The sequence below is a fragment of the Rhinatrema bivittatum genome, chromosome 7, assembly GCF_901001135.1.
Source record: "Rhinatrema bivittatum chromosome 7, aRhiBiv1.1, whole genome shotgun sequence".
Taxonomy (NCBI): domain Eukaryota; kingdom Metazoa; phylum Chordata; class Amphibia; order Gymnophiona; family Rhinatrematidae; genus Rhinatrema; species Rhinatrema bivittatum.
The window spans coordinates 9,989,302-10,016,538 of record NC_042621.1 but is presented as its reverse complement, the minus strand read 5'-3'; the positions used below and the strand labels follow the sequence as shown (position 1 = coordinate 10,016,538).

Below are 27,237 nucleotides of genomic sequence, written 5' to 3'. Positions count from 1 at the left end.
GGCCCGCTTCCTCATTCTAATTGGCTATAAAGGGGGCTAATAAAATGGGTACAGTGCTGTTCGTTGGTTAATGTCAAACTTCTGCTGGTCTCTCTCTCTCTTAGAACATCAACCTAACTCCGCAAGAACACGAAAACATTATTGTGGTAAGTGATGTTAATTTAAACATTTTTTTTTCTGTGTGGGGGGGGGAGGGGATTGCAAGCTTCTTTTTGATAAGGGATTTCTAGACTCCTTCAGTTGCTTGAGTTCTTGGAGGCGGTCCACGCCTCCTGCTGTTCGTGTATTTTACTGTGCGCTTATTCACCCATCTGTAGGCTCAGACCTTCCAAATTCTGCATAGCTGCGGTCTGGCACGAGACCTGTCATGAGGCCGTTTCCTAACCCAGGTTTCCTGTGTGTACCAGAGTCTGGCTCCTCGCTTCAGACCACCACGGAGAAACTTTAAATGCCTCCCTTTTTTTTTAATTTAATTTTATTTTTTCTATGCAGTGCAAAGGAAGTCAGGATTGTTATAACGACATTTTTCAGCGGTTTTGGTTTTCTGCATTGCCAAAAGTGCGCATCTGTAAGAATAGCTTCTCGCAAACCTAAATGCTGCCAGTTAGTAGAGAAATCAAATTCCTCCTGGCTCATAGATTTTGGCACTTTTGTTTTTTAGCTCTTCCTAACACTGCTGCGTATCAAGGTCTTCTGGGTTTCGGAAATCATTTCAGTGAATTATTTGTTTTAAGCCATCAGCAAATGAAAAAGCGTTGAAAGATCTTCCTTTCTTACTTCCCTCTCTCTCTGTTTGGCTTCATCTCCTTGTGAAAATAGTTTGGGCAAACAAGTTTTCTTTGGCTTCGTGTATTTAAAGAAATAGGCAAATTCAGCCTCCTTTAAAACTAGTGCTCTCCCCATAGGTTCCATGACTGCCGCGCGCGTGAGTCAGGTTTACGCAGCCGTGTGGCTCTTCAGATGGAACAAAATGGGGCTAGATGAGAGGCCCAACGGCATTAAAGGCACTTTGGAAGGCTCTTTTGAGACTTGGCTAGCTGCTAAGTTGACTCCATGCTTGACCTCCACCACCCCATTGTAGCCGGCTACTTCCCTAGCGAGAGACAAATGGTGTCACTTTAAATCGCGGGTAGGAGACACGTGTGCAAAGCCAGGAGGAATGACTTCCATGAGCTTGATGGTATGATCACACGTGTGGATTTGTCGAGCTTCCAGTTGTTTGACTGATTGATTTGTAGATCTTTTGACCTTCTACCTTTCTTCAAACATGGCCCCAGGCAGATGATAAATTTAAATTAATAGCATTTGGAACAACTTAAAAATTGTTACAGTTAATGATACAGACCTTTTTGGGGTAAGAGGGATTTATGTATTAATATTTTTAGCCAGGAAAGATAGATGGCTGAAATTTGTAAGCATTTAGTTGGCCTTCCTTCTGGATCACTACAAACCAACTATTCGACTCCCCCCACCTCTTCCCCTCCCCCAGTGTTGGCATTTGGAAGAAGGTTGGGGGGAGAGGGTGTGTGAGTGTTTGTCTTCGTTTTTAACCAAACTAAGCTCCCTGCATGCTCAAAAGGGGAACATGTCACAAACTTGCACCCTGGAGCCGGAGCCCGGTTAAGGCTAAGAGTTACAACACCAAGGGCCAAATGGCCTCCTTTCGCCAAATAGCAATTGCAGTGAAACTGGTTCTTGCCTCGCACAGCCCAAGCCCGGGAAAAGCTTCGGGCATCCCCACTCGCAGGGAGAAATAATTGCTTCTCACGCGTTTCCAAGCCGCCGGCTCTGCTTCCGGGCGCGGGTGTTACCTCTTTAATGCACTTGCAGGCCCGCAGCTGGTCGCGTGGAACCTTCTGGAAGTCATTGACAGTTGATCTTTTAAAAGAAGCTAAGATAAGCAATAAGGGCTTCATTCGCGGGCACTTTCTCTTGTTAAATTGTGAAGGGGAAACCAAGCAGTGGCGCTCCTTGTAGTGTCTCCGACTGTAATCATTTAAAAATGTTTTTGTTTTTGTTTTCTTTTGCTTTTCGACAGAACGGCTCTTGCTTATTTTTAGCTGCAGTAGTTTATCTACAGAAAAATAAAAATCATGACCTTTCTCTGGTTTTTTTTTTTTTCCTCTCCCCCCTCTTGTAATATCCTTGCCGGTTATTTTTAGCTGAAAGGTCAAATGGAAATCTGTTTATTGTTTTAACCAGAGTCTGTGTGCGAGGCAGGACCTGGCAGAATTAGCTTCGATAGGCAAGGCAGATTCTCCGCATCACCTCTTCTTACCTGGATAAATTCTGTGCGGGGGATTATTCAAATCTAAGGGGCATTTATTTCCCAGCTAACTCCAAACGTCATCCAGCCAAACTCTCAAGGAATGTCATGGGGGGGAGGAAGTGGGATTTGAACCCTGATCCTAACCACTAGGCCACGCCTTCTCAGATTCATTTGGAGGGGGGGGGAGAGACACCGCCCCCCCCCCCCCTCCAAATGAATCTGCCGAAATGTCTTTTCTCTCACCCACTCCAACTACCCCCACCTCAAAAACAAGTCTCAGGTTTTTTTTCTTTCAATTTTAATTTCAGGGCATGATTTTTTTTTTTTTTTCTTTTCTTGTCCTGGTTACCCCACTCTTTTCTCTGTTCCCATCCAGTGTGTCCACGGTTTCCTTTGCCACACACTCCCCCTCCTTGCCGCAGGGGCTCGCATCCCATAATACAAAAGGCGGTGGGGGGAGGGGGGGAGTAAGGGGGCGTGGCTGCATTTACATCGGGTCGTGGACTGTGCACCTGAACAGTATTTCCGCAGCCGCTTCGGGGGGGGGGGGGGGGGAATGAGAATCATGAACTGGACTGTGGAGGACGTGGCAGGAGGGCGTGGTCACTGGTTTCTCAGAGAAGGCGTGGCCTAGTGGTTAGAGCAGGGTTCAAATCCCACTTCCTCCCCCCCATGACATTCCTTGAGAGTTTGGCTGGATGACGTTTGGAGTTAGCTGGGAAATAAATGCCCCTTAGATATGAATAATCCCCCCCCGCACAGAATTTATCCAGGTAAGAAGAGGTGATGGGGAGGGGTGCGATTTTTGCATTTTGTTCCGGGTAGCGCCTGGGTGCTGCCTAGACAAATATTCAGTGGAAAGCTTTATCCGGGTGTGTTCTACCGAATGTTCAGGTAACTTTGTCCGAATAACGTCCCCGCTCGCCAGCTTACTCATTACGGACCTCCTTGTAACCCTGGGCAAGTGACTTCATCTCCCGTTGCTTTGGGCACCCGCTTAGGGTTGGGGCTCTTTGGGGGAAGGGACTTGTACCAGAATTTTAATGGTAGTGCAAGCTCCCTAGAGCATGGTTTGGAAAGGAAGACTAGAAATCCCAAGCTGAGGGATTCTTTTTTTGGCCGGCATTGCATGGGCCGGGGTGAGAGCCGGGAGCTTTCCTTCTCACACCGGGAGCCTCGGTGCGTTCTGGCCCTCTCTGGCCCCATACGTCTCGGGAGGGGGAGTGGATTGTGAGGAGAGGGGGCAGCGGCGGAGGGACGTGAGCTCATCCTGTCCCATCCCCCCCGTTGGGCTGCAGCGTTGGCGGTGCTGATTGCCTTTCACGGTGGCCGCCTTCAGTGACACCTCGTCCACTGGGACTCCACGTTCCCTCCGGAGACCCCTTCCCTGCACACCGGTCTCATAATTAAACTTTTAGAATAACTGTATGTTTTGGGGGGGGGTTTTTTCCCCCTGGCTGGGGAAGGAGGCAAGGAAGGTCTGAAGTAGGTCCACCCTTCATGTTGCACTAGGGTTCACCCTGAGGTGGAGGCCACAAGAGGATGGGAAGGGCAGGGCCCATCTGTAGGCGGTTATGGAACGTGCATAGGCAGCAGGGCCCACGTCCGGAGGGGGCAGGGACCCCGTAGTGGTTACGCCACGCGGGCCAAAGCACGACCTTTGTAGCCTGGGCTGGCAGTGGTAGGAGGGAGCTGGGTAAAGGGCATGTTGGGGCCACCCACCTTTTCCCCACACACACACCCAGCTCTCTCCCAAAGTGAGGGAAGCTGCCGAAGCTTGGCTGCTAGGTAAGCATGGTGGCAAGAGGTTATCTGTCAGCTCAGAGGCTATGGGGGAAAAAAAAAAGGCCCGTGTTTCATTTCCTGCAGCAGCCTAAGATGCAGGGCATTTGGTTTTCCTTTGAACACTTGGTTTATTCTCTAACCTCCGTTTATGCTGCTTGTACTGTACAAATGACGCACACACAACTTAAAGGCCTCTCTGTCCCATTTTATTTTTGTTTATATTTAAGGCGATCGCACCTTTGCTGGAAAACAATCACCCGCCACCCAACCTGTGTGAATTCTTCTGCAAGGTATTCACGAGCAGCAGCTTGGCAGCTGGAACCGAAGCGATGCTTCTGGAAAGGTTTTCTGTAACTGTAGGTTATTTGCCCAGGAGAAGAAAAGGCCGTCAACGAATTTAAAAATAAAAAAGTCCAGCGGGTATATGAAAGCCCCCGTCCCCCTTCAGGTTTTGCTGTGGTGGCTGGCCTGACAGCACGGCGATGGTAAACGTCGGTCAGAGGGAACGTAACTGCTGCTCGGCCTTCCCCGCAGGGGTTCTAGGAGAACCATCTTTCCTCGTCTATTTTGTGGTGTGGCTCTGATCCGGGAGCTTCCTGGACACGGGAGGACTGGTCTCAACCCCCCCCCCCCCCCCCCCCCCCCCCCCCCGTTTGCTTCCACGTGCGCTCCCCGCCCACATAAATCCTTTCCAGGCCGAAGCCCTCTGTGACCGAGGGCAAGACCGGTGGCTTCCTGTAAAGTCACTTGGGCCTGCCTGTTGCTTGGCCAGAAAGCTGGTCAGCCTACGCTGGCCACGCTGAACCGGTTCGGCGTTGAGGTGAGGAGAGGGGAGGTAACGAGGAAAAGCCAAAGAGAATCGCCGAAGCAGGGGATTCGCCACTGAACTATTAAAATGGCCACCTGGGAGGTGACTTTATGGAAGGTTTATGGTATAAGGCCTTGACCGCTTCTGTAATTAACATCTTATTGACTGACGGGGGTTTCCATCGAAGTTCCACACACAGTTTAAGTGGCAAAATTCAAAAGCTTTTACGTGGGTTTTCAACCCTCCCCTCCCCCCCCCCCCTTCGGTTTTGCACTTTTTACCCACATTACAGAAGGGGGCGGGAGTTGGAGCAGGGAATGCGCGAAAGCAGGCGCGGAGGTTTCGTGTTCCGTGCAGGCGCCAAATACGTGGGTCGTGCACGCCGGCTGCGTGGTCGGAGGGGGGAAACTGCTCGAGGAGGAGCTTTTTTGTAGCCTGCCAAACCCCCCCGGGGGGGGGAGTTTCAGCCTCGCCTGAAACCGGGGGCTGTGCTGGGGGGGGGGGGGCCCGTTTCCACTTCATTTTCATTTCTTATTTTGCGGCTCCTTCCGGGTTTCCTTTTGCCGTCGGGGCTGGCATTTACTGGGCCACGGTGCCACGAGCCGCCATTTGCAAGTCCCCATTTCAGAGCCTTTCTCCCAGTGCCGCCACAGAGCTCGTCTCCCGTTAAAAACCCGGTCGGCATGGACCCCGGAGTCTGGTCCGCCGGCTGCCCCCCCGTCGTGCGATGGCTGATTCTCCCTCTCCTGGGACACAAATGCTGCGTCCACCAGCCAGGCCCGTGATTGGAACCCTGGTCCACCCCGTGGCAGTGCCCAGCAGAGCCACTGGGCCGGCCTGCGTTATTAAAGGAGGCGTCTGCTTGCTAGACTTAGTTCAGCTTTAACAGCAGGGACTTCGCAGTTTTAATATGCCACCTGAAGTTGTCCCATAGGCTGCAAAAAAAAAAGATGATACTTCTGTCACTCCAGCAGCAGACCCCGTCTCCAAGGGCTATGATAAAATACGACTCTGTTCCTTTTAGTGGTACTCGGATAGACCGTGGGGGGTAAATGGAGGGGGGTGCGCGAGGGAAGGCGTGAGAGCATTGACAGTGCAGGTGCTGGAAAACCCCCCACTTCTAGCACCGATGGGATTGGGGAAGGGACCCGAGGGGGGCCCTGCAGAGTCTCTGGTGCCTTCAGCCCTGGACGGGCCATCGCCAGCGTTAAGAGGTTTCGCCCATGGGCTTTGTGTTGAAAAGGTGCTGCTTCCGTAGGGGGAAGGGAAGGGGAGGCCTGGTCCATGCTCTGTTTTTTAATCTGTCTTTTTTTCTCATTGCAGCACTGCAGGGAGCGACCCCGTTCTAAGGTCGTAATAGAAGTGTTTACGCCGGTGGTGCAGAGAATCCTTAAGCACAACATGGTTAGTCTTTCTGCTCTCCGTTAAGTCTTGCGGCTCAAAACAGTCATGGTCTCAGATTGCCATCCAGTAAAATCTCTTCCTCCCCTCCCGCTGGAAATGCCAAGCGATGATGGGCTTGGTTTAAAACGATGACTGGATTTTCGCCCGTCTCCCCTTGTGGCAGAACGAGGTCTTGATCAGGAAACCCACCCCCCCCTCTCCTCCAGCCCTGCCGCTCTCCTGGGACGCGAGGCAGTGCAGTGTACGCAGAATACCCCGTATTTTAAATCCACACGTCCACCTAAGGGCCGCTCTTTCGCTGCCCCGCTTCTGAAGGAGAGACCCTGGGAAATCTCCGCGGTTCTTCCCCAGAAAAGGACCCTTCATTAAGTTCCGCCTGGGAGGTTTACGGCAGCTTCCTGTCCAGGTTGAGGCCGGCCGGGCTCATACCTCGTACTGCCGCGGAGACCAGGATTTCATGTTTGCATTTAAGTTTTTAAAAAAGTCCCTACCGGGAATAAAATGTCACTGTCTCCTGACTGAATTTAAATGCCGTTCCTGGCCTCTTGGGACGTGAAATGCCTGTGTTTGCTCAGCATTTAATGAATTGAATTAATTAAGAAATGTAATTATTTATTTTTCCATTTCGGTTTGAACGTTCCGCCTCTGGTGTCGTGCATAAAATTACCAGCAGGAACCGAGCATTTTTTTTGGGGGTGGGGTGGATGGAGCTTTGACTCCCCTTATTTTCGCTTCTGAAAAATGTTAAACATATTTCGTTAACCATTGGCATGAAATCATGGTTTTTGTTGTTGAAATCAAACTTGGGTAGGGAAGGGGGGGGTTTCAAATTTAATGTGTGGACTGGGGAAAGCCAATTAGCCTCCCGTATATTTGACTTCGTAAAAGTTGACTTTTGTTCCTCCCAGAAACGGGGGCCACTTTGCCTGACCAGACACCCTCACGGGTGCTTCTGATGAGTTTAGGACAAACTTAATTCCACAGATCAGGCTTGTACACATTCTAAGCTGCTATGTGGATTTAAATTTAAAAAAAAAATGGGGAGCAGCCACGGGTCCTTAGAAGCTGATTGGATATTTATTCAAGTCGAACATTGCCAGTAATTTAATATGGTACTTCCCCTATGTACTAGACCGGAAACCTGGAAGACTGGGATCTGACTTCAGGCAGGGAGAGCAGCTGGTTCTGTGCTGGGGTGCCCGGCCTCTTCTACTCTGAAACGTTGTAGATGCAATTATTTTAAGCGTGCTGCCTTTCCAGGAAAGCTGTAACCCCCTGTGCCTTGCCCTGTCCTCCAATAACGTGAGCAGGCCTTCTGTCCCGTAGTTGGTACAGGCCTGTCGTGGTTTTTGCAGTTGTACTCGACGACCCCCACCTCCCCCCTGGACCTGGGATCTGATTGGTTCCCGCACTGCATGCGGCATCTCTCCCTCCTGGCCCCGGCTCTGGACTGGGGAGTATAAAATCTAGCTGGGACCCTCTTGCCTAGCCTGCCTGCTCCTAGAACGAAGGTCGGGAGTGGAGTGGAGGGACATTGCTTCAGAGCTTGTTTGACGAATGCAGGCCTCTACAGCTCGGCGGGTGTCGATCAATTCGGTGCGGCTGTCGCTCGTTGCAGGTTGAACTTTTTTGAGGCGTTTCTCAGTACCCAAGGAGGGCGAGGCGTCTCTACGGCGTTTTCTCTTTCCGTCGCGACACGCGTCCCCAAATATCCTGGCATTGGAAGGTCGGGGAGGAAGGGAGAAGACGAGCGTGCCTTTCTGCGTGCGACTTTTGCCTCCGTAACGGAACAGACAGAGTGAAAGGGAAAACTGGTACAAAAAAATAGAACAAAATCCATTACAAACTGAGGGGGGAGGCAGTGAACATGATTTTAAAACACCAGGGAACTAAAGGAAGAGCCCACCCATCTCTGAGCAGTGAAAGTTTACATTCTCCAGTCTTGTTTGCTCCTCTCTTTCTCTGGTTTGTTCTTTCACATTATAGCCTCCTTTCTTTCTGATCTCAATATTAATATCAGAGAAATCTTTTAATGTTTGCAAAACCTTTTTTTCCCTGTTATGGAGTGTGCACAACAGTGCAGAAAGCCCACCATGACCCAAAGGTCGTGGTTTTGGCACGCTGCCTCTTTCTTCCCAGACGAGTAAACATTTTTTCATATTGCGTAATGGTCAACCCACTGTCCTATAAATGTTCTTGAAACCCAGACTTAAACTCTGGAAAAAAAAAATTCAGTTCTCTTGAGATCGTAAATGAAATATAAATAGCATAACGCAACATGTTCCTTGCTTTCAGCTAGCTTCACAAAGCACTGGTTTTTATTTACCACGCACTGCTTAGCTGATGGAAAGACTAGGGGGCACTCCATGAAGTTAGCATGGGGCTCATTTAAAACTAATCGGAGAAAGTTCTTTTTCACTCAACGCACAATTAAACTCTGGAATTTGTTGCCAGAGGATGTGGTTAGTGCAGTTAGTATAGCTGTGTTTAAAAAAGGATTGGATAAGTTCTTGGAGGAGAAGTCCCTTACCTGCTATTAAGTTCACTTAGAGAATAGCCACTGCCATTAGCAATGGTTACATGGAATAGACTTAGTTTTTGGGTACTTGCCAGGTTCTTGTGGCCTGGATTGGCCACTGTTGGAAACATGATGCTGGGCTTGATGGACCCTTGGTCTGACCCAGTATGGCATTTTCTTATGTTCTTATGTTCTTATGAAACTGAAAGACCAGCACATGGCCGGCTAAAACATGGAGCAGCCATGTTAGCAAGGAGTCCCCAGATGACCTTAATGCTCATTAGATCCAGTTGGTTGAGAACGGTTTGTGATGTGACAGGTTAGCCATCCCGTCAAGTGTGGTGATCACCACGTGAGCATGCTAGCAATACTTAAAAAAAAAAAAAAAAAAAGAGCCACCATTTTCTTCGAGGACAAACAGGACGGTAGTTCTTACTCATGGGTGACATCATCAGATGGAGCCGAGACACGGAAAGCTAATGTCAAAGTTTCAAGAGCTTTGACTTGGCACACACTAAGCATGCCCAGCATGCCCTATACCATGGCCTCTGTTGGAAACAGGATGCTGGGCTTGATGGACCCTTGGTCTGACCCAGCATGGCATTTTCTTATGTTCTTATGCATCCATCCAGGGTCCCTTTCAGTCTCTCTTTTTCCATGGAGCTGCAACATTGCGATTTGAGCTCTAATCTTGGCCTTCTTGCCTGTTTTTGGAAAACTTCCCTTAATCGCCTTTTCTTTTTTTTTTTCGATACCAGATCCCTCTCTGTTCATCCCCAATAGCGTTCCTAGTCAGGGTTTTTGTCGTTTATTAGTAAGTTTCCTTTTGTGGTGAATTCCCACACGGCGGTGGTGCCTCTGTGCCAGCTGGCCATCCAATGTCCACCACCGTTGATTTTGACTTTGCGTCCCTTTTATTTCCTCCCGTCATAGCCATGTCTGGTTTTCAGAGATGCCCTCTGTGCCCAAGGACCATGTCCATTACGGACCCCCACAACTCGTGTTCTCTGCCTGGGGGCATCGCATGATATCGGGGGGTTGCTGCTTATGCACACAAATGACCCGAAGAGATGTCGTTTTTGGCTCAACCAGATGGAACAGCCCTTTGGGCCATGGAAGCCCGAGGCATTGGTGGCATCAACACCGATGGTACTTGGACACTGTGCCATCGATATCGGTGAGACCGTCGGTTCCACTGGTGCCATCGGTGAATAGAGGCACTGGAGACTGACCCCTGGTGATCTCCTCCGGGCTGAAAACGTCAGGTGCCTTGGCACCAGGGAAGGACTGGGCCCAGCATCGAGAGAAGCTGAAGAAGCATTGGCACCGGTCCCAGTCGATGTACAGTTCTGGGTACAGGGATACGCCGGCTCAGACCACAGTGCCCCTGAAGCTACCTCGCAGTTAGGAGTACCAGTCCTCTACTGGTGCTGGGGTCCGCGAAAGTTTCCACCGGTCCTGTTGCCAGTCACCGATACGCCTGGTGGGTCCAAAGAGGATCTTGTCACCCCTCCTTCCTCCCAGTCGGTGTTGGCATCAGCAACGTTTGAGGAGAAGCTGGAGCAGCGAGTCCAGCTGGTGGTGGAACCGGCAGTGCAGAGCATCGATCCTGTGGCACCGACAGCACCGGAGCCGGTACCGTCCATCCTGGAACTGCTGCTGGAGAAGCTCAATGTGCTCATCGGTGCATTACCGACCCAGCTGGTGTCTGTTCCCAAGATGGCATCTGTGCCTGTTGGGACACCATAGCCTCCCCTGCCGATTATGGTGGTAATTGCCAGTTCCTCAGAGGAGGAAGCTCCACCCAGGTCGGTAGAGACACTGAAGCCTGTAGCCCCCTGTGCAGCTTTGCCAGTGCCTGCACTTTTGGACAAAGGACGAGTGCCTAGGGCCCCATCCCCTGTTGCTTACAGTGAGGATGGTAGTCCCTATGACCCCTGGGTCGCTGATGCCAGGCACAAAATGCTTGAGATCCTCCAGTTCGTGGAGCCTCCTAAGGAGGTGTTGCTGAGGATATGGGAGCACACCCTCACTGTGCCTCCCATTAAGAAGGCTGACAGGCTACCTTGTCCAGAAGGCTGCCATATTTGATAAGCGTCAGCTGCCCTACCAGTCGGTGGTGGACAAATCCGCTCTCAAGAAAGCCAAGCATTCTCAGACCCATTCCTCACTGCCCCCAGGGAAGGACCATGCTCATTGCCCACATAGCTTCCTATCAACTCTATACGAGCCAGTACTCACGGGACATATCTGGAAGCAGGTGCAGGAAGTGGCCGAGCAGCTGCCTCAGCAGCAGCAGGACACCCTCATGTCACTGGTGCATAAGGGCCTGGATTGCAGAAAATATGAAGTCCGAGCAACCTTCGATGTTTTTGGAACGGTATCAAAGATTTCTGCAGTGGGAATTGGCGCATGCAGAATGGCATGATTGCAGGCTTCTGATCTCCAACCGGAGGTTCAGGAACAACTTGCTGATGTGCCGTTTACTGGGGAGAATCTCGTCAGATAGGGTGAAGGACGCAGTGGCCCAGCTCTGGGACAACCATGAAACCTTCCAACAACTCTTCCCCAGCACTCCAGACCCATCGTCCTCTTCTAGGAAGTTGCCAAGATCAGGATAGAGAGTCATTCTTTCACTATCATCTGCCCCCTCACTCCCGTCAACAGATCAGGGCGCCCGTGGCCATCCCAGGTAGCAGAGAGCCCCTAAACCCTAGCTGACACATCAGTCAACTCCTGGGACAGGGTTGTGACTGGGTCGTAGGGAACGTAGGCTAGTTGCATGTACCCGAGACGTTGGACCCTCCGGTCGGGGGCAGGCTGCAGTTCTTCGTAAACCAGTGGCCCAGTATAACCTCGGACCAGTGGGATCTTTCCATCGTCCATCAAGACTACCAATTGAATCTACTGGGTGTCTCGCCAAATTGCCCTCTGAACCCATTTTGGGGTCGATAGCACATCAGGAGGTACTGCTAATGGATCTCTCCAGCCTCTTAACAGCCAGAGTGGTCAAATCTGTACCATAAGGGCAAAGAGGACAGGAATTTTCTCCAGGTACTTCCTGATTCCAAAGAGAGACACAGTCCCATCCTAGACCTAAAGGCCTTGAACAAATTTCTCAAAAAAGTAAAGTTCAAGATAGTTTCCCTGTGCACCTTGATCCCCCTTTTGCAAAAAGTGGATTGACTATGCTCCCTCGATCTAAAGGATGCGTACACTCACATTGGGATCTTCCCCAGCCAGAGGAAGTATCTCTGATCTGTGGTGGGAAAACAGCACTTCGAGTACTGGGTGTTGCCGTTGGGGCTAGTGTCAGCTTCACAAGTCTTCACAAAATGCCTGGCCATGGTGGTGGCCCTGATCTTATCCCGTGAGTTCAGAGCCCATGAGTAGATCTGTCCGGGATGGAGAACGTGGTAGTGGACAGATTGAGATGTGCCTTCGGACACCATAAGTGGTCCCTGGACCAGGAGGTGGTGAATTGGATATTCCACCTTTTGGAGGAGCCCAGTCAGATTATTTCAAAACCTGCTTCTTCTCATTTCTCCATCTCAACAGTTACAGGACACTCTGGGCTCTGTTTTCACAAGTATGGCAAAACAGGAGTAGTACCAGTGTTCAGCTGAGGGGCGTGCACGCCCTGGCCATTTTGAATGTTTCTGTTTTGATAAGTGAACCATTTCTAAATTTAGACAGGAGCACACAGCAAAAGAACTGTGCAATTAGTCAAAAGCGCATAGGTGTTTGGCTTGGCCAACTAGTGCAACCTTTAATTGGGTCCCCCTTGGAAAACCAAGCTCCCTGCTCAGGAGTGCTGCTCCACCTCTCGAGCGTGTTCAGACCTTGTTGCTTTTATCAGTGATCTCCAGTAACCCTCCCAGTTTTCCTGAGCCACTGGGAGAGTCTCACTCCCTGCATTTGATCGGTTCATGTTGGCCAGGAGGGTACCAATGGTATTGCACAACTCGCAGGAACCAATCAGATATCCAGAGATCGCTAGTGCCACTTTTCAGAAGATGGTTGTTCCCAGGAGTTGCATATTTGCTTACTTCAGGAATGCTAGAAATAATTGCCTAGACGTAACATTTTTAATTGATAAAGCCCAAAGGTGAAAACATCTTAACTATGGGTGCTTTTGAAATACGGCATGTACACAGCCACAGCTTTCTTTTAAATATGAAGTGCAGCTGATTTCATTGCCCAGTTAGGATGCCACGTTTATCAATTTTTGCTTTAGTACCACCCACATGTTTGGCCGTTCCTTTCACCAGTGGCCTTAGCAGGTCCTCGGTCATACACGTTGTTACTCACAAGACGTGATAAGTTTATCACTTTTGTTTTTTTTTTCTCCAGGGTGCCATAAATTAGAGAATTCTGTAAGCAATCAGCCTGGAGTCGGTCACCGTTTATGTATATTACACTGTCGCATTCTGCTTATGGCTTAAGGATTTTTTTATACTAGAACAGCTTTTCAGGGGGCCAACACATCTGTCCATATGGGAATAATTCACATTGTACTTTGTCCAATCTCAAGGGGGTATTCTTGTAAATCGTTTGTGTTCAGGGCTTGTTTTCTGCTCCATTAAGATGCTGATTGATATTGTAATGAGTTGTGGGGCAGGCCCCTATAGAACCTCTCTAGATTAGTGTTTCTGAAGTCAGACCCCTGGAGTATACATTTTAGCCAGTCTGCTTTTCAGGATGTCCACAATGAATATGCAGGAGACAGATTTGCATGCAATGAAGGCAGTGTAAGCAAATCTGTCTCAAGTGTAGCCATTGTGCATATCCTGCAAATCCAGACTGGATAAGGGGGTACTCCGAGACTGACCTGAGAAACCCTGGTCTAGAGTCCTTGCATGACATCATTCTCTCCCCTTAGTAGAGTTGTATATAACGAACCTCCCCAGAGTTGGAGGGGGCAGTGGGGGAAGCCATGATAAAAGTAAATGGGAGGCCTCACTGAGCCACACAAGGTGAGGAGAACATCTGAATAAGGTCCCTGGTAGCTGCTCGGATAGCAGTGTCCCCAGTGAATCCAGGTCTATCCCCACTAGAGCTGGAGAAGAGTAGGTCAATTTGTAATTGGCTTATGCGGCAGTGCCAAGCCAGCGCGTTGCCCCTCCTTGTGCACCGGCAACTGCCGATGTTCCCAGATAATCAGTTGGGAGGGCAGCAGAATAACGCACTGTCCACAGTTCACACTATTCAAGGGTATCAAATGAATTGCAGATGTACTGGATCTCAGTTACCGGCTCGGAAACCTCTTTCTACCTGCTGGTGGTGGTGGGAAAACACCTGCATTTGCAGGTAATGCTATCTGTCAATTCTCTGTGACGTTTTCATGTAATAAATACCAAATCCTATTTTTTTATGTATTTATTATTTTTGTGAGTGGTAAGGTCTACCTAAGGTAGACGTTGTAAAAAGTAATTTTATGCTAAAAAGTTTATTTCATACTCACAGTTCTTTTCTAAGTGTCTTTCATGGGCATTAAATGGTTCGTATTTACGAAGCCCAAGACTTGATTCATGTAGATCAATATCAAAGTATGCTCAGCACAGCACTAGAAGGAAATTAAGAGGGTCTGTTATCATTCCATGCTACAACAAAACACATCTTACCCACCTTCCTCCCAGCTGCCCTCACCCACTTGCCTTAGCACAGGATGACTTTTCAAGGGCCTGATTCTGATGAAGTCTTTGAACCAGAGCTCACATGTGCGTGAGCGTGTGTGCCTAGTATATCGTCAAAATGGCCAGTTCGTTACAGGCAAATAACATATGATGATTCGTTTCATGCTCCGAGAAAAGCCAAAAAGAGAATGTCCTTCCTTGGGCGCACACACACACTCACATCAGTGCAGACAAGCACTTTTTCCCCACCACAGGTCACAGGCTGATCCCCATGTGGTTTTTCAGCCCATCTCCTAAAGCATTTTGAAGATACTTTCTTGAAAGGGATTGAGCATGTAACTAAGTAATGATCTGGTTAGATCCTCTGGGGAGAAAGGTACAGCCCCCTTAAAGCATCTAATCAAAAGGGTTGGGGATGGAAAAGAAGGGAGTATGCACACACTATATTTGTTTTTCCAATATCCGCACGTGTTTTCGAGTGCACAGCTGACCTGCAGGTGTTGCAAGGGGCCACAAACCTTTTAGTTAATGAGGGAAAATTCCCTGTGTAGTCTCCCTTTGAACTTTATCTAGAAGATACACATCAGTCTTGACCTCCTTCGCAGCCTGCTCAAAATTATCCTCTTTGAGGCTTGCAGGCCTTCATTTCCCCAAAGGATTAAAAAAAAAAAAAAGAAGAGGGGGACACTGGAAAATCTTAGAATGTTTTCCCCTGGGAGCTGTCATCGCCTAGTCTGGATTATTCTGTGCTTTGTGGTCATTTTGGTTTTCTTAATCAAAGAAGCCAGGACTCCAAATCCCACAATGCTTTAGGAATAAGAGTTGCATGCTGTACCAGACCTGGATCAGCTCGGTGACTTGCAGCTCTGTGACCCAGCAGAAATTAAATTTGGTATTTCCTCCTAGTGCTGTGGATGTTGAGCAGTCGTCCTGGTGATACCCATCCCTGGCCGTCAGAAATACAGAGGGGCCCCCAAGTGCACATTACAAGCACCCTATCCCGAAGGCCAAGATAAACATGTAAAGGAAATCACAGTGCTTCATACTTAGTTAAATACCAGAATCTTTGTAGGCCAAGATTCCTTTTAGGGGGATCATCAAAGGTGATGATGAGGCTCGTGAACTTTTGAGACCCTGAAGAGTCCTTTCCAGCTGCCTCGGAAGCTTGTGTCTTATGTCATTATCTTTTGCTAATCCTATAAAAAGTGTCCTGGCCTTCATGGATTCCGCTTTCCTCCCGAACCTGTGTGAGATTACTAGAACTTAACACTTCCAGAACCAGTTCTGTTTAATTCTTTAGTTGGCAGCCATCGTGGGGTGGGGTGGGGTGGGGGGCGGAAGAGAGGGTGGTGTCGGCTGCCGTGACCCTTGTCAATCCCCTCTCTCTTCTTCTGCACAGGATTTTGGAAAATGCCCTCGCCTACGGCTGTTTACTCAGGAGTATATTCTTGCCTTGAATGAGCTGAACGCGGGGATGGAAGTGGTGAAGAAATTTATACAGAGGTCAGTTCCTCTCCAAGGCTTGGGAAGTTTTGTTTTGCGTGTGCGAGTTCATCCTCAGGCTCCTAAAGCTGCACTATTTTTTTTTGGGGTGGGGGGGAGGAGGGGAAGTGTGTGTGGGGGGTGTGCCCTTATCACCAAACATGGCTTTCCTTAGTCTCCTCTCTGAGCACATTTTTTTTTTTTTTTATCGCAGCACAAATTCTGTAGCCCAGCGATTTATAAATGATGGGACACATCACTAACCGTTTAAAGTGGAAAAAAATGAATGCCTTTTATCCACGGTTATGTGCCGCCTCTGATAATGTGCATTTTAAAACGGCCCCAAAATGTTTTTGCTTTAAAGTTCCATTGCTTGTCTAAACCCAGATAAATGCATGGAGGTCAATATTCAGAGAACTGGCGAGTGGGCAGTCCTTCCAGGAACTTTTTCTGGATAGTCAGAGGGACATCCATGCATAAGTCTGCTGCTGGGTATACCTGGATAGAGTTAAGTGCAGAACTTTTCCTGGATAACTTACAGGGCAGCCAGTTTTCCAACCAGACTTACGCACGTAATGTTTTAGCTGGAGAGTGCTTAATAACTGTATATGCTGGCTAAAATGTAGCCCCGCCCTCAGAGCGACTCCTGCGTCTCCTCTTTCTGTGCAGATACATTTCATGCCTACAAGGGGCTGTGCACAAGTAATTTATCCACTCATCCTGGAGGAATGGGGTCGGGATATTCAAATCTTGGCTTTTCTCTGGACCCACTCCGGACATTTATTGTATGTTGATCTCGTGGAATAGATGAGATCTGGATGTCTTCACTTACAAATTTGTGAACAAGGTCCCAGAGTGTGCATACAAGGCAAATTCTGTGCATTACTACATTAAAAAGAAAATTAAAAATTTCATTGCACTGCAGTCCAGGAGAAGCATGCCAATCTCACTGTGCCCCCGAGTGTGAGGTGCAAGCTGACAGCAGCCATGTTTGGAAGATTTTCTCATTAAAAATCAAATCAATGACAGCATGCATTTAAATGTACGCTGTTCAGGGCTTTAACTGGGGGGACTGCTGTGGATTATTTTAAGACTGTTTCTGTAAATGATTCCTGCATTCAGAAGATTGGAGACAAGAGTCTACCCTTGAGGCCGGCGGATGGCTCGGCAGCAGTGCCTCCTTGGGAAGAACCCAAGTTCCTGTCCTGGCTCTGGCTTTTGCTCCCCGGGCCAGCAGCATTCACAGCTCCGGGGGGGTGGGGGGTTGGTTGAGGGTTTGGGGGCAGAGAGGAAATCTCTGCCTTCACTTCATAGCGATACTTGTGGGCCAGGCTCAGAGAGCGCACACACCAGCTTCTGGAGGGAGCCCTGCGGGGACTGGTCCCTAGCCAGGGACCTTCACTGCAATCGCGGGGCTAAGTGATGGGGTTATGAAATGGGTGGTGGCGAACGAAGCCCCAAAGCAGCTTGGTTTCTACTGAGCTGGAAGCCTAAATGGAGCAAGATTAAATTGGTGCAGCCCTTTTTTGTATTTTCTTTTACACACTATGCTTATGGATTCCTGGGCTTCTGTTATCACCGCAGTATTTGACTGTGTTCGTTTTGGGTTTTTGTATTTCAGCATGCACGGTCCTACTGGGAATTGCCCCCATCCGCGTGTTTTACCAAATCTTGTAGCTGTCTGCCTAGCGGCCATTTATTCCTGCTATGAAGAATTCATCAACAGGTCAGTAAGAATCCTCCGGGCTACCGTCGACCCCTTAACCAACCCTGGCATCTCTTGGACAGCACGGATGACGTGGGCCCTGGCTTCGGTCCTTGTAGAGAGCTGGTGGTTGTCCGGCCATACTGCGGAATGAACGTCTACCCCCTCGGGGAGGATACTGGAGCTTGTGTGTGCGTGCTGCGTGGTGTCTGGTGGTGACATTAGTTGTGCTGATTGGTAGAGCGATGTTTGGCAGTGTATTGCTTCAGCAACGGAGAAGGAGGAAGGAGTCGGCAGAGTGATAAGGTGGTACGGTACTTCTGCTGGAAGAGAGGCAGAGCGTGGCTTGTTTCCATGAGTTCGATGGTGGTATAGCGCCAGCCACCTAAAGTGGGGAGGGTTGGCTGTGGTGAGCAGCACGAAAGGCAACGCACTCCAGAAAGTAAAGCCATCGAAACTCTGGAATGAATGGTAGTGAATGACGTTTCATTTTGTTAGAGATGTCAGTGGGGGTTGAAATTCCTTGTACCCTCTGAAGCCTGCGTAGCTCCGTTGGGGGGAATGCATTGGAGCTGCATCTGATTGCTTTACCGTCTGGAGTGGTCTGGCTGTTTGGATGATATTTTAAGCTGGTTTGGCATTCAGGGGCTCTCTGCCGTTTTCCCTGTGCATATCACAGGACCTCGCTGGTTAATCTGCTGACCTGCAGAGTGGGAAAGCCTGCTTTACTTTTTAAGTGACACCGTGTCTGGGCTTCCTGTGGCTGCACGCAATGAAGCAGACAATGCCCATAGGAACGTGAAAATCCCACTCCCTGGGTCGGCTGGGGTTGAGAGAGGAAGTCCATGCAAAGTCTGGTTCTTCCAGTACGTTGGCCCCGGTTCTGTTACCTCTCATATGTCGCCCTCTCTTCCTGCACATATTGACTGTAGCATTGTACTGTCTGGTCTGCTTACAATGAGAGAGCTCTGTAGGAAATTATAATTGAGCAGAAATCAGAAACTTGTGAGTACACAGTTTCCAGCTGCCTCCAGTCAACTAAACAGGTTGACCTAGTCATGAATGTGCCCCATTGCATGCATGCAGTTGTATTTGGAAACACACAAACGTAGTAGCAGAAAAAGTCCATAGGGCCTGTCCAGTCTAATGAGACAATCTGAAGTACAAATCCAGGCATGCAGCAGGGCAAAACGAGGACTGGATCAAGCTGTTCGGGTGACCTGGGGGTGAGAGTTGGCAACTCCGCTTGTTAAGATTTCAACCAGTGAACGTGCAAAGCTTCACTCTGACTTGCACACCTTTTCCCTGTCATAACCCCACTATTGGTGAGACCACGAGAGCCCCAGAGTCCCTGCAGGCCTTGTTTGGATGGGACGCTAACGTGGCTTGTTGCTGCCGGCTTTCTTTCTTCCAGTCGTGACAACTCCCCGAGCCTGAAGGAAATCCGGAACGGCTGCCAGCAGCAGTGTGACAGGAAGGCCAACATGCCTCTGAGACTTCTCCACACGAGCCCCGACCTAGTCTCCCAGGAGGCCGCGTCGGTGGAGTCCCGCCTCAAGCCCGCCATCGTCACGTCCAGTGAGATCCACGTGGAGGTGGAGCGCAACAACACGGCCAACCAGAAGCTGAAAGCCAACGCCGTCGGCGACAGCGAGCCCAACCTGATCGACTGCCTGCTGGTCAGCCCCACGTGTAGCACCATGAGCATCGAGCTGAGTCCCCAGGCGGAACGGGTGCTAGGCTGCTATGTGGAGATCCTCAAGATGCTGTGAGTATTTGTTTGTAACCTTGAAGTGATATCTCCTAGGCAGTGGTGGCGGGGCCTTTTTCCTCATTCGTTCGTCTTCAGCATCTGTGCATAACCAGGAAGGCATGCAAACGCACGGTTATAAATCTTTTGCTTGCATTAAAGGCAGATGTCTGAAGCTGGCCTCTGATGCTGCCAGCAAGGTTTAAAATAGCACCCCCCCCCCCCCCCCCCCCAGGTTCAAAGTGTACCTTCAGTGACGGGATATAAAGCACTGGATGTGGCTTCTGTTTTTAATCCTCAAGCCATAGGAAACTTTTGCTGGGGAAATAGCTTTGGCTGTTCCTTGAAATCCATAACTCAGACTGATTCCTGGAATAACACTGGTGCTCTGTTGGGGGGGGGGGGCTGAACGTGTCCCTCCTCTTCCGTTGATTGGTCTTTCTGTCGATAAACATGGTGGGCTTGTAAATTCAGATTCCACTCTCCCACTGGCTTTCTGTGTGACCTCGGGCAAGTTGTCCCAGCTCCTTGTGCCTCCCGTTTACAGGCTGTAGTGTAGAGGATAATTCTAGGGACCCGTCGGGGGGTAAGAGGACTACTGTGTGACTCATGAACTAGAGAAGCATGTGTGTATAATCTCTACGATTAAGCCCCTTTTGATGGAAAGGCCGTTGTTTCAAGCCATTGTATCTTCAGAAAGGAAAGAGCTAACGCGTAGCATCGAGACTCTTCCTTTTATCACCTAACGGAAGAGGTAGATTAAGAGAAGATGGGTTTGGAATCCATATTAGTGCAGATTGTGCTACAACTTGCTTGTCTTAATCTTGCGACCTTGATATTCCTCCACTTGTTTATTTACCTCAGTTGGCCTACCAGGAAACCTAGAGTGAGACCTAAAGTTTGTTTACAGCTGGGCCCCAGTAGCCAGCCGGGTCCATGCGGTATATTCATAGTAATGGAAACACTTCCGCTCTAGCACTTATTCCAGTAGCCAACGAAAGCATGTACAAGCCTGTTTTCTTTTATCTGGCTCTGACTGGCCGTCTCTCAGCTCTTACTGTTGTATGTTTCTGTGCAGTTTTCATTTTTCTTGAAGCTAAATTCTTATACCGTCAACAAAGCAGTTGGTTAATATACCTTAGAGCCTATCTAAATGAATGCAGAGTTTTGGACGTGCTCGGGCCTGCTCGCCAGGACAAAGCGAGCAAGGTGGCCTGAGAAGCAGGAGATAACAAAAGCATCTCTGGTCCTAGTCAGGGCCTGGGAGCAAGGGAAGTGGTGTCAGGGCCTAGGAAGAGAGAGAAGGGGGGATGAGGGGAGAAAAGCGAGAGGGAGGGAGAGCTGCGATGGGTGGGAAAAGAAAGGGGAGAACTGAAGGAGGAGAGTGGACTGCACCTGGTGGGGAGGAGAAGGGGAGGGTGGGTATAGAATGGATGAGAGAGAGAAGGCTGCCCCGAGTTAGGTTTGGAGAGGACGTGCAGTCGCCAGGGAAGATTGCACTGGCTTGGCGACCAGGAGCACGTGGTGAATATATTTCTTCTATATTTTAGAATCCCCAGGTTAAAGAATATCATTTGTGGCCAGAAAGATTTATACAGCAGAGGTGTTCAGTTTGTTTATAAGTTGACGTACTGCAGAAACCTCCCAAACCGAATCGCAGTAGGTTTCTGTTTGACTCTTAGCAGAAGTCCGGCTGACTCTGCCTCCTCCTCTCTTAGGTAAGCTTTATTTTGTTGCTTCCCTAATTAATGTCCCCATGTGGACATCCTCTCCAGGGGTCAGAGTAATGCCCAGGGCATGCTGCGTGCTCAGATTAGTCTCCCGGATTTCGATTCATTTTCCATAAACATTGCGAACGCCTCATGTCTCGCGCTGCCTCGTGCAATCTCTGATGTTCCCATTAGGACGTGTGACGCCTTGACTTGCATCAGGCAGCTGACTTATCTTTTGTGTTTATGAAGCAGATGACTCCTTGGAGTAACTCTGTTTTCACCTCCTCTCCTGATCTCTTGGTGGTTCTTCTGACAGTGAATCTGAGGGCCTTTTATTTTATTTTTTATTTAACCTTTGGTCATATTGTGACATAAGATTAAGGAGGAAAACTGTGGAAAATGGTATTGTTTCAATAGATCCCCTAAGGGCATGTGTTGCTTACATGCCTGCAGGTGCATAGTGGGACATAGGAGCAGTGTGCTAGTGGCATCCTTGTAAACTATGCTTTTGCAGGCCATTCCATACCCCCCACTGTAACAGCTGGCACAATTAGCAAACTGGCTCACCATATCTTGGGAAAACAGGAAATATTGCTGATTGTAGACTTGGCCCACAGCACGTGGGATTGCATTCTTCTTCGACCTTGGAGGATTGCATCCTGGAGGTGGACGGGGCTGCTCCTTTGGGTTCGGGGCTTTGAGCCGTGCAGGCTCCCAATGGTTGACGGCAGTTCTACCTCCAGCGAGATGCCAAGCGGCACCCCCCACCACCACCTCCATACACGCCCTGCCACTAGAGCAGGAGAAACGGGCCCCTGGTGAACTTCCGCTCTCCGTTCCTTGGGCTGACTAGGAAAACGAGGGCTTCAGGTCTGAAACTTTTGGCTGATAAGCCCGCAGGGTTTCCTGCTGTGAAATGTTTCTGCTGCCTCCTCCACTACAGTCGCATGGCCCTCTGAATGGCCTGAGCAGATCCACCCGCCCCCAAACTCCCACCCCCATACCATGTTTATCACTGTTGTCCATCCAGGACTGCTTAGTAATGTTTGAGCTGCTCATGACTTGTGAGCAAGTTTCCCTGCCAGCAAAAGGCAATATCGGAAAAGAAAGGCATAAGGAGCCTTTAGTTCTGGCTGTAAGCAAACCCCAGTGAGATGGGCAGGTACCTGGGCGTCGAGGACTCGGCAAGCTTTCTGTGTTGGACATGCAGTCGGCTGGTTCCAGGAGAACGTGGTTACTTATGCCTGGCTCCCTGACGGAGATGTTTCAAAATCAGTAACTGGACTTCCAGACGAGTGGTCATCCTTTGGATCAGGCAGACAGGGCGTGAATACATGTTTATAAAAGAGATGGTTGCGGGGGCTGGTGTCTGCAGCACGTACTGTGCAGAAGTTACCTTGGGCGGCATACATTGGTTAGCTCTAGCCCAAAGGCATTTGCAGGTATAAAGATGAAGCACTAGAGGTTTATCTGCTCGCAGCTGCAGTGCGCTGGTTTTTTTTTTTTCCAGTAACCGTGCATGTGTTCACCACTGGAAGAGAGGAGGTGTTTCCAACTTTCAGGGAATCCTTCTTTTTGGTTTGTTTACTTGCTGTACCCAGATTTTTCAGTAGCAAACAGCCAAGAGGGCAGGAGCGACCATGCAGGAAGCCCTTCTCTGTGCTAATGAGTACTGGGCAGGTCCGGGGTGGGGGATAGGTCCCCTTTGAATCTCCGGCCAGCTGCAGGAAGACCTGGGCACATGCTAACGGCCCCAGCCCCACCCACCCGTGGATGACCTGGCCTCCACCCAATGGCGTGGTCACAGACTACCTTCCATGGCAGGTCCTGAGGCCGTACTGCACGGAGCACTGGCACCAGGGCCTCTTCCAGTGGCCCAGGGACCGTAGTTAAAAACCCAAACGTTAATGAGCACGTGCAGACTTTTGGAGTGTTTATACTTGGACGATAATACGCAGAAGAGGGCCTGGGCTTTGCCTTCAGTATTTGCCTTGTAAGAAGGAAAGTTGAAGATGACGAGGCCTGAAATGGGCCTATCGGCGGAGTCGGTGGAGGACTTTGGACATGCCTGGGGCAGATGTGGTAGGAAAAGGGTTCGGATGATAGGCTGGGGGGGGGGAGGAGGAGGAGGATCGCATGTGGGAACTTATACGTGCGTCTACCCAATGTGGGCAGACTGGGTAGGCCCTATTGGTCTTTATCTGCTGTCATTCACTATTCTTCTCCTTTTTAAGGGCCTGATTTGCATTGGCAGTCGCAGGATAGGATTCTGCCCACAGGAGATGATATCGCAGTGAAGGAAAGATCAAGGCAAAATGAAGGAGGGGCAGAGATGATACAGGATATAAAGTAGGCAGGGAGCGAAGACATCTTGAGCTTCCCTTCCCCTGCCCGATCCTGAACCCGATGATTCCTTTCAGGGATCATCCTCCCAGATTTTAAGCTTCCTGTAGGTCGTGTACACAGGTTGGTAATGAGACTCTGTCTGGGCATAGAAACATATGGGCCGATACAGTACAGTGCGCTCCAGTGGAGCGCATTGTTAGCCCGCGTTTGGACGCGCGTTTTCGACGCGCTAGCTTTACCCCTTATTCAGTAAGGGGTAATAGCGCATCAAAAACACACGTCCAACCCCCCCGAAACTAATAGCGCCCGCAACATGCAAATGCCTGTTGATGGCCTTATTAGTTATTCCCGCGCAATTCAGAAAGTAAAATGTGCAGCCAAGCCGCACATTTTACTTTCAGAAATTAACGCCTACCCAAAGGCTGGCGTTAGTTTCTGCCGGCGCCGGGGAAGTGCACAGAAAAGCAGAAAAAACTGCTTTTCTGTACACCCTCCGTCTTAATATCATGGCGATATTAAGTCGGAGGCCCCAAAATTAAAAAACAAAAATTAAAATGGGCCGGTGGCCCGTGGGTCGGAAGACGGATGCTCAATTTTGCCGGCGTCCGTTTTCCGAACCCGTATCTGTCAGAACCAACCACGGCAAAATTGAGCGTCAGCTGTCAAACCCGCTGACAGCCGCCGCTCCTGTCAAAAAGGAGGCGCTAGGGACGCGCTACTGTCCCTAGCGCCTCCTTTTACCATGGGCCCTCATTTGCATGCGGGCTGATACTAAATCGTGCACACAGGAGAGTGGCCTGAGTGCGCGTTGGGAGAGCGGGCACTCGCCCGCACTTTTTTCTGTATCGGCCCGATATTTAGGTAAAGGCCAGATGACCCATCCAGTCTGCCCAGTTATTCCAGTCTGCACTGCTCAAGATCTGTCCCAACTGTTTGATCGCTTGTAGGACATATCGCCTTATCCAAGTCATAAGAGAAAATATATTTTTACGCAGTGCATAATTAAGCTGTGGAATTTGTTGCCAGAGGATGTGGTGAATGCTGTTAGTGTAGTTGTGTTTAAAAAAAAGATTTGGACAAGTTCCTCGAGGAAAAGTCCATTAGCCATTATTAAGGTGGAGTTGCAGAAATCCACTGCTTATTCTTGGGATAAGCAGCTTGGAATCTCTCTCTACCCTTCAGGATCCTGCCAGGTTCTTGTGACCTGGACTGGAAAAAGGATACTGGGCTTGACGGACCTTTGGTCTGACTCAGTATGGAACGACGTAAGTTCTTATCTTATTTTCTGTTGTCTTCCTCTTTTAGGTTGTCTTCCCTGCTGGCTGGTTGAGCATACGGGATCTCCTATTTAATCCATCACCAGCTCGGGAGCGGAACGCTGCCCTAGTATTCTGCTCCCGTTGTTCTTCTTAACCCTGCACCGAGTGTATTGGCACTCTCTCGCCGTCGCCCCTTTCTGAGCAGCCCAAATACTGCTTTTTCTGTACATCCTCCGACTTAATATCGTGGCAATATTGATTCGGAGGAACCACAAGGTTTAAAAAAAAAAAGGTATGCTGTGGTCGGGTTAGGGAGCCGGATGCTGAGTTATTGAGCGTCCATTTTCCTAACCCGCTGACAGCCACCTCTCCTGGGTGGCCTGCTGCCAAGGAGGCACCAGAGGGTGCACATTTGTTCTAGTGCCTCCTTGTCAGTGCGACCCCCCCCCCCCCCCTCAATTAAATATTCAATCGTGGGCCCAGGAGAGGTGGCTGGGGAGGGAACGTGTTAGGAAAGTGGGCACTGAACATTGAGTGCCTGTTTCCCCGCACGGATTTATTGCATTGCTCCCAAATGAGAATTACCTCACAAGCTCAGGCGAGAAGGCTGCAGAGCTGGGCACGTGATTACCGCACTTCTGTTAGCTTGGAGGCTGCAAAAAAAAAAAGTAAAAAAATAGAAGGGGTAAGAGAATAATGAGAGAGATTATAGGTCACACTGTGGAACTATGTAGCATAGATTTCGTGTTCTGAAAGAGGCACTTCGTCTCCCGTTCTGGGAACAGGAAATGTTAAACAGCTAGGATGGAAGCCAGCTGTTACCTTGCAGCTGCACGGCCGGTCACCTTTCTTAGGCGGCAAGGGGAGTGTCTGGAGTGCAGCAAACGCAGCTTGACAGCAATGCGGGAGGATGGCTTAGGCGACGCTACCCTAGGCAATGGAAGGAGAAGCTGGAATAAGTCCCTCGCGGCGGAAGAAATATTTCTCTCGGCTCTCAGCCTAGCATGGAGAGTAGTGTAAGAGGCGGCAGCTTCCTGCTGTGTCTGTCTTTTCTCAGTGCCGAGGCTTCTCTGGCTCTGACCTTTTAAAGCAGGCCCTGAAGCAGTTGTGCAGCCCCAAGGCCTTGCTGATGTCACAAAACGTCCAACACGCAGACACACGCCATGCCTTTCAATATAGACCAGGTTAAATCTGACTGATAGGGCTGCTGTCCAGGAATATTGGCCACATCTGGCCAGCGGTGGTCTCTGACGGATTTGCAGTATAAATATATATATTTTTAAAGTGCATCTTTAATGGCCTTGAAAAATAAATTGAGGTTTGTTGACGCAGTTGTACGTGATTTTTCGCATAAGCTCTGAGCGTGCGAGTCCTCTGGTTGGGTTGTTCTGGAAGCTGCTTAACGCAAGGATAAACTCTGCAATAGATACACAGGCAGCTAAGTCCTCAACGTCTTGGCAGCCTCAAGGCCACAGCTGAGCCCATTAGTAAATGGTTTGCAGCCAGATTACACTGTAGGATGAGATGGTGTTGGCACTTCAGAGTACTGTGGTAACACACATGATGCCACATTTAAAAAAAACTATGTATATTTTGAAAGAAGAGAGATGAAAACACTTCCAGTTTTGTTCTGTATTTGCTTTTGGACTTGCAGTTTGGTCCAGTAGACAGTTTTCTAAAGCAACGGTGTCCAGCTGCAGTTCTCAAGAGCCACAGACCAGGCCTGGTTTTCAGGATATCCATAATAAGAAAAATTTGCATACAATAGAGGCAGAGCATGCAGATAGATCTCATGCATATTGATTGGGAATATCCTGAAACCCCGTCCTCTTTGTGGCTCTTGAGGACTGGAGTTGGCTGCCTCTGCTCTAAGGGCGCCATTCTGCCCATGCACCCAAGAGTGCAAATGGAAGGCCGCTGAAAATGACTGGAGGGAGACTGGCACTTTTCCATGCCACTTCTGCTGCTTTTTTTTTTCCATTTTTTAATTTATTTAAAATTTAGCGTTCAAAAAGAAAAAACAAATATGGGATGCATCTGTAACTGAATGCAGAGTCTTCACACCCTAACAACCTCTCTCCAGCAAGGTCAGCTGCCGCTTGGTAGAGCTGTAGCTTCTTTTTCTCTTTGCTTTAAACAACAATAACTTTAGGATTTTTAAGAACATAAGAAATTGCCATGCTGGGTCAGACCAAGGGTCCATCAAGCCCAGCATCCTGTTTCCAACAGAGGCCAATCCAGGCCATAAGAACCTGGCAAGTACCCAAAAACTAAGAGGATCCCATGCTACTGATGCAATTAATAGCAGTGGCTATTCCCTAAGTAAAATTGATTAATAGCCGTTAATGGACTTCTCCTCCAAGAACTTATCCAAACCTTTTTTAAACCCAGCTACACTAACTGCACTAACCACATCCTCTGGCAACAAATTCCAGAGCTTTATTGTGGGTTGAGTGAAGAAGATTTTTAGCCAGTCTTTCCAAACGATGATGCCAAAGGTAGCTCACAGCAGAATTAGTAGCTCAGGTACAGTAAGTCACTGCCCCAGAGAGCTTACCAATCT

General features: G+C 49.2%; 1 protein-coding gene across 1 annotated transcript in view; it reads left to right on the top strand.

Annotated features, from left to right (window-relative positions):
• Positions 1-27,237, top strand: part of CMIP (c-Maf inducing protein) — a 220,827-nt gene that overhangs the window by 160,156 nt on the left and 33,434 nt on the right. Inside the window, exons 5-10 of the mRNA XM_029608133.1 lie at positions 105-146; positions 4,282-4,344; positions 6,186-6,266; positions 15,820-15,923; positions 17,524-17,628; positions 19,022-19,375. Coding sequence (XP_029463993.1) covers positions 105-146; positions 4,282-4,344; positions 6,186-6,266; positions 15,820-15,923; positions 17,524-17,628; positions 19,022-19,375 — 749 coding nt within the window. The remainder of the gene's footprint in view (positions 1-104; positions 147-4,281; positions 4,345-6,185; positions 6,267-15,819; positions 15,924-17,523; positions 17,629-19,021; positions 19,376-27,237) is intronic.